At 40.3% G+C, this 6959-nt stretch overlaps 1 protein-coding gene across 1 annotated transcript; it reads right to left on the minus strand.

The window, feature by feature from the left end:
• Positions 1–4435: 4435 nt before the first annotated feature.
• LOC145989147 (putative glutamate receptor) lies at positions 4436–6178 on the minus strand. The gene has a single exon (XM_083124439.1). It carries the CDS (start codon positions 6176–6178, stop codon positions 4436–4438), a length of 1743 nt encoding a protein of 580 aa, XP_082980565.1.
• Positions 6179–6959: the final 781 nt, after the last annotated feature.

Below are 6959 nucleotides of genomic sequence, written 5' to 3' on the forward strand. Positions count from 1 at the left end.
TGATTACAAGGCAATGACGCTACCACTGCGCCATGGGGGAGGCCCCTATTTTATATAGAATTTTCTTGGGTGCGAATACAAAAAACTCAAGAATTCAATCTATACTGTGAATACAATTTTCAGGTATGTTATTTTATATAGAATTTCTGGGGGAATACAAAAAAATCAAAATTCAATCTACTGTGAATATAATTTCCAGGTATGTTATTTTATATAGAATTTTCTCGGGGTTCATGCGTCATGGTCGCAGCTGGACTCTCCCCTTTCAACGTGAACTTTGGGAGTGGCGCGAATTCCACACCGGAACGTCCGATCCGCCGGGCACGGAAGTCGACGTTCATCGCGGCAACACGAATCCCACCGGCTGCACGGACGCGGATCTCCACGTGTATTTCTCTCCCGACACGCTCAACGCCACGTGCATCCGCAAGATCATGGCCTTACGTAAAAAAATCAAGGAAGTCAAGAATTGCAAGGAGAAGACTTTGCCGCCGGGCAAACTGCTCGAAATGGACGCGAAACAGAACACGGCGAAGTTGATGATGAACAGCATGTACGGTCAGATGTACGAGCTGAAAGACATACCCGAAGAGATTCGATCTCAGGTGAACCAATTTTACGTTCGAAGGCCGTACGGGAAAACGTTGGGGGCTCGTTCGTTTCGAAGAATCCCGCTTGCGCTTCTCTAGTTACTTTTCTCTCACGAACCATCTTATTGAAATCGCGCGACGTAGTTGAAAATTTCCCCTCGAACCCCAGCGTCCGCGCATGATGTACGTGGACACGGATTCGCTTTTCATCCTCATGGAGAAACGCCATCAGGCTAACCTGATCGATCACCTGCACGAGCGGTTGGTTCCCGAACTGCGGGTGAAGGTCGAATTCGTACTGAAAAACTTTTTCGCGCTGACCAAGAAAAAATACGTCGTGCAGCTGGCCGACAGCGACGAGGTGCAATTTAAAGGGTTGAGGACCGCCGTAGACGTGCGAGAGAGGATTTTTTTTACTTACAATCTTGAAGAAAGCGTGGGGCGAATACTTCGACACGGGATATCGCACCACGGACTCGGTCGATCAGATCGTCACGAGCATCGTGTGGCCCACGGCGATGCAGAAGCAGGTGGTGGTCAACGATCGAACCAACATCAAGGTCGTCTGCGAGTTCAACAGTCCGTTGCCCGAGGATACTCTATGCAGCGTCATCCTGGTCGCCGAGAAGTCCTTCGTCCACGACGTGAAGAACGAGAGGGTCACGGAGCAGTTTTAAAAATATCGCCAACAAGCAAGAATGGCTTTTCTACAATCCCAATTACAAAATTTTTAATCTAAAACACATCCAAAGCACTCCAATAGGTTTGCAGAGTGTTTTTTAGGATCAAGAAACTAACTTGACAAATCGAATTTTTTGAAAAAAAAATTGAGGGGGCGGCGCTTGCTTGTACTCTCCCCCACTCTCCTATTTGTTCACTGAACATGTGTCCTTCACGCGGCACAGTCGCTACCATATCATTTTTTTTTTGCATCATGAGGAGAAAAACATCGTAGCAGGAGGAGAGGGGCCCAAAAACATCGTAGGAGAGAGGTGTCCCGTTTAGGTCGTAGCAGGGGGAGGGCACACATTGTAGAAGATCACACATGAGTTTAAAAAAAAAAACATCGTGGCAGATTACGCTGAGAGCAAGGTTGTGGTAGATTACACTGAGGAACCTTACAGTAAGAGGAGACAGCAGCCTTATAGGAAATTGTCTTAAGTTATTTCAAAAGTGTAGGTCAAAGGACGAGTTAGCATAAGAGCAAAATTTGCAGGAGGTAAAAATAGCTAAAAAAAATGATGTCAGAGCTTTTTTCTGTCCACTTTTCTCTCATTGTAGGTTAGTTTAGTCCGTAAAACGTCGTAAAATAAAAAATAGGTCAAAGGACTGCGCCAGAACGAAGCATACAACCTAAGGAATCCTAAAAAACAAGAATTATTATTTGTTTGTTTGCGTCACAATACAGAAATAATAAGAGGCACGCGCGCGCGTGTGGCACATCGTTCCCCCGAGAGGTTTACAAAGGTCACGATATATAAACATGATCCCCGGACTTGGAAAATTACGATAAGGTGCATTCATCCTTCAAAGGATGAGAGGATGAGAGAGTGCATTTCACTCATCACTGCTTTTCTACGCTGTGAAACATCGTCAGCGCAATAAATGAGGCGCGGAACATGGAGAGAAAGTGAGTTTTTGAGGTTTTGGCGGTCGTGGGATCAAGAAATCAGAAGTGGCCTCAAAGGCATATTTGTGACACTACTGTAGAGGCTCTCGTGTAGTTTAGCACGAATAAAATGGATAAGTTAAGTTATATCACGTAAGATCGTGATATACCTACCAAGTGTGAGTGGGAAAAAAAATGGAGCAGTGAAAATTTGTACTAAAACATCGCTAAACGCTAAAACGTTGACAAAAAAATGTCAAAAAGTGATATTCAATTGATAAAAAAAGAGGATACCTACAAAGTGTTACTTAGAAACGATAAGTTAACACTACTGATTACCTGTACCCAGTATTCACAAACTTTCATGGCGTATCGGACTCGGATCAATAACAATTTCTTGTACATTTGATTTTACATGTCGCAATGATCGTCTTTTCGTCCGATTCCTGCCTGACACTTTCCTTATTCTCTTTGGTCGTTTTTATGAGCCGGAAACCGAACGACCCATACTACTTTGGACACTTCCACTTTCACTATCAGTTTCTGAATCTTTTTCCTGTTCAGCTTCTTGTCGGAAGTCCTTTTGCTTGGTCTGATTCTGCTTCCTCTCCTTCTTGCTCTGTAGCACTTCATCACTCGATTCCTCTTGCACTTTAGTTATGTCTTCTTGTCGTCTTAGTGGTCTACCCTTCTTCTGTTCCATAGTATGCAGGGACATTTCTTCACTTTGTCACGTAAGTTGAACATTTAACACAGGTTCTTTTGGTTTCTCTTGCATATTTTCTTCAGTTCCTTCCTTGGTCAACATCTGTTGATCATTCTTGTGAATATTTTTCTCATCCTGTATATATATTCCCTGTTGAAGCCCTTCTATCACCGTCAGTTGTGCTGATTCTTGACTCTGTGTCGTATTATGGTGAACCACATTTATACCTTCGTGTGTAGATGTAGACGGTGCAATTGCTTCGCTATAGGACCGAACTGCAAGACCCATAACTTTGAACACTGTTGGTTTCCGTAAGTTACAATTAAAACGCATGTGGTCACTACCACCACACCAGTCACATGTCGAGATTTGACCATTATATACTACATGTGCCGTATATTGGCCTATTTTTACAAAGTAGGGAATTGGCTTCTTAATTGCCATCAAAACCTGACGCACCCCATTATACACTTTGTACATGAATTTGTCACTCCAAATTTCTGCTATCAATTCATCGATTGTCCCATACTCACTCAGTTTTTCACGAATTTGTCGTTCTGGCACTTCCAAAGGAATATTAAACACTCGAACCGGCTTCACAATTCGATTCGCATCACCCAGTTTCACTTGTGTCACACCTCCACTACTATAATAGAAATTCACTTCACCAGTATTTTCTTCTAATATTTTTCTCATTTTTCCAGGACTCACTAATTTAAAAAAAAAACATTTAATCGTCGTGGGAATTTGTATGGCTGCAATTTCATCCACACTCAGTTTGAATTTATCATGAATAAATTCATGTACTTCCAAAGGACTAGGTTACTAGATACAAAACTGATTTGTATCGTATTTTCGCGATCCATTCTTTACTTTACTTTTGTCCAATTCTTCACTAGCACAGTTCAACAGCACACCCTCTCCTACACGTACGTACCGATATCGCGCTGAACGTTCCTTTTCCTCAAAACACAGAGCTCGTACGGCACGACCTACCTGTTCCGCGCTATGTGCGAGACTGTGTGCTAACCACTCGGCCACAGGGTCCGGCTATTTTAACTATGATATTAGTTTACCGACATACCAAGAAGATAAAAAATTGATGAATTATTAATTCCCTTTATTGATTTCTTTATGAACTATAATACATACAATGGTAAAATTTATGTAATAGCATGTAACAAATATCAACATACAAATTATTGTCATTAATTCATTAATTGATCTATAATCGAGGAATTTGGTATGAATGTTCTTATTAGTAACCTTCAATCATAATGTGAGTATTCTACGAAGAAAGTTCAAACATTCTTTAAGTTGCATCATGTTACACCAAAATGATAACAGTAATAAATTGAATGAGAAATGTTCTAGGAAGAAAAGAAGATTGGATTAAGAACATAATTGGTAACGTTCAGTGTACGATGTCTTCCTTATGCTGATGTATGTGGGATAAGTATTACTAATATGTGCAAAAATTCGGAGTCCAAGAAATTATGCACATATGACTTAGCGGACATTTTAAAATTATTACTTGAATTGGAAAGGATTTATCATTAAATTACGTATACTGGGCCTTCCATTGACTCTGTAACCAATTATTTCACCTACAAAGGCAAGTACTGATAAAGTACACCCAAGCGTCCAAATATACAGGTAGGCTTTAAAGTATTTCACGCCCAAAGCAGAAAATGTTCCACAAGATTCTATGCAAGGGGTGCTAGGCTTTGCTTCCCTCAGGAAATCATCTTGCCACTTGAGTATCAATCCAGTGGCGTGCATCATAAGTACCAGATCACTAGCCTTAGATACGAAAGGTGAACCTTTTGAGAAACCAATGACTACAAAGTGAACACCTAAATTTTCTGCCATTATGTGGAACCGTGGTGGGCAGCTTAAGCAAACATGAAACTGACTTCCGACGTACAGTACTGAAGCCTTGGCAGCAACTGCAGCCATTTCTTTTCTCCCAGTTACTACGTCACCCATGAACTCTTCGTAACTACGATCTGTGAGTTGGAATTTTTCGTAGAGCGTCCACAACAACGAATTTGACGGATCATTCAAGAACATTTGGAAAAATCGCAACCCCTTGATTGGGAAATTGGAACTGTCAAGTGCTCGCAAGGTATTAATGTCTGGGTTATACCTTGGGATCGTCATGACACTAACGACACCAGCCTGAAAGAGTGTGGCGAAGATCATGGTGAAGTATGTCCAGAAGAAGAACATTATTCTCATGGAGTGCCTACTTGGTTGAGGAACTGACACTTGGAGGAAAATGGAATAGATGTAGAGGAACAAGGGACAGAAACCTCTCTCTCTGTTCCATGAATTTTGGTGCAGAATTTTTGTGAACAGTAGTACAACTAGAAATGTAGCTACAACTGAGATCCAGATATCCCAAGCAAAGATTGAAACTAGTGCCAACCATATCGGCATTATTTTACCTTTCGGAACTAGGATTGAGGTTTCTGCAACATCGATGTATTTCGTGAAATCTACGGCCTCCAATCTGTCAGGATTAATTCCGAGCTGGCAAAAGGCGAAATCAACTCTGTTGACAGCAAGGTCACCGATGGCGTACGTAAACGTACCATTCGTAAGTTTTGCTCCATAATGCGCTCGTTTATGAATTATGATATTTTGGGTGGTGTAGTTCATGGTCTCGCTAAAAGCCTGGAAGACTTTTGCAAAGTATCCTTTGTGCTCGAGACCTCCGTTGTTCGTTGTCCTTAGTGAAAAATAAGGCAATGCGTCATATTCTACTGTCGTTGTTGTCAGTGCATAACCATGCAAGTTGGAAGTTTTGTGCGAGTTGTAAGCCAAACGAAATATTTCCTTCGCCAGATGAAGATTCTGCAACGAAACTTGCTTTATGTAAACTTCATTCAGGAATGGATTGTATGTCGATACAAGTACACTGCCTGTTGAGATATTGCGTTCCTCTGAAATACCTTCAAATGCTATGAACACCACTGAGAGTTTTATCACACGAATTCTCCAAAGGTTCTTCAGCACAACGAGGACATAAGAGTCCACATACACATCCTGCAAAATAACAACAATAACTCGTGCTCTATTATTCCAGTAGTAGGCAGTCTTTAGATGATGCATCCAATCTAAAAACTGTTTAATATCATCTATTACACAAATTACAAAATCATACTCAGATGTTAGCTTGATACTGACAGTTCTGTCATTGTTAAGCGACAGATCAGTATCCACAGTTAAAACAGGATAACCTTCAGTACTTAACGTTTCCAAAGACATAAAGCAATTTATATCTTGTATCCCTGTATGGATCACTGTAATGGATGATAACTCGTCAAACATCTGTAAATTGAGAACAAGAATTTCATGCATAATATCCTTGTAGTGATGGAAGTTATTTCTCTTCAACGTATTTTGAAAATCTTTCAGAGAAATTACAGAATATTGCAAAACTATGTGAATCGATATTACCAATGTAACCCACATTTCTGTTTAGCTACTTTTTTCTAATCAGTGTTTCAGTCACCTGCAAGAATACAATCTTCTATGTAACCTTTTAAACTCAAATAATAGGAAATGTTTATTCAAGAATATTTCATGTTCAACAGGGTTTTCAAACTGAACAATAATTATTCCAATAGATTTTACTCGCGTTCTGATATTTTTACATTTAATATCCATATATAATAGTGCCCAACGGGCAATAGATATGATGTCGCGGTGGTGACGATTTTGATGAATACTTGTCCCTGAATGTTTTCTTAAACTTCATCTCAATTGTTCCTGATATTACGTATTTCTTACGTCTCTCCATAAGTCTCAACTCTCGAGTTCTAAGTCTCATATGTGTGTCTCCAATAACGCCGTAACTACAATCCAAACAGTGGCATCCGTTTTATTTTTAAGAGAATTAAATTTCAGGAAACTGCTGTTTGTCATTACAATTATCCACGAAAGCACGTTCAGAGCAAGCACAATTTATGTTCCCACTCCTTCAAAGAGAAAACTTTTGTCATCCTTCTATATTGACTAAGTTCATAGAACAAACTTTTCTTCCTTC

This window comes from Lepisma saccharinum, chromosome 6 (assembly GCF_977018435.1).
Source record: "Lepisma saccharinum chromosome 6, izLepSacc3.1, whole genome shotgun sequence".
NCBI lineage: Eukaryota > Metazoa > Arthropoda > Insecta > Zygentoma > Lepismatidae > Lepisma > Lepisma saccharinum.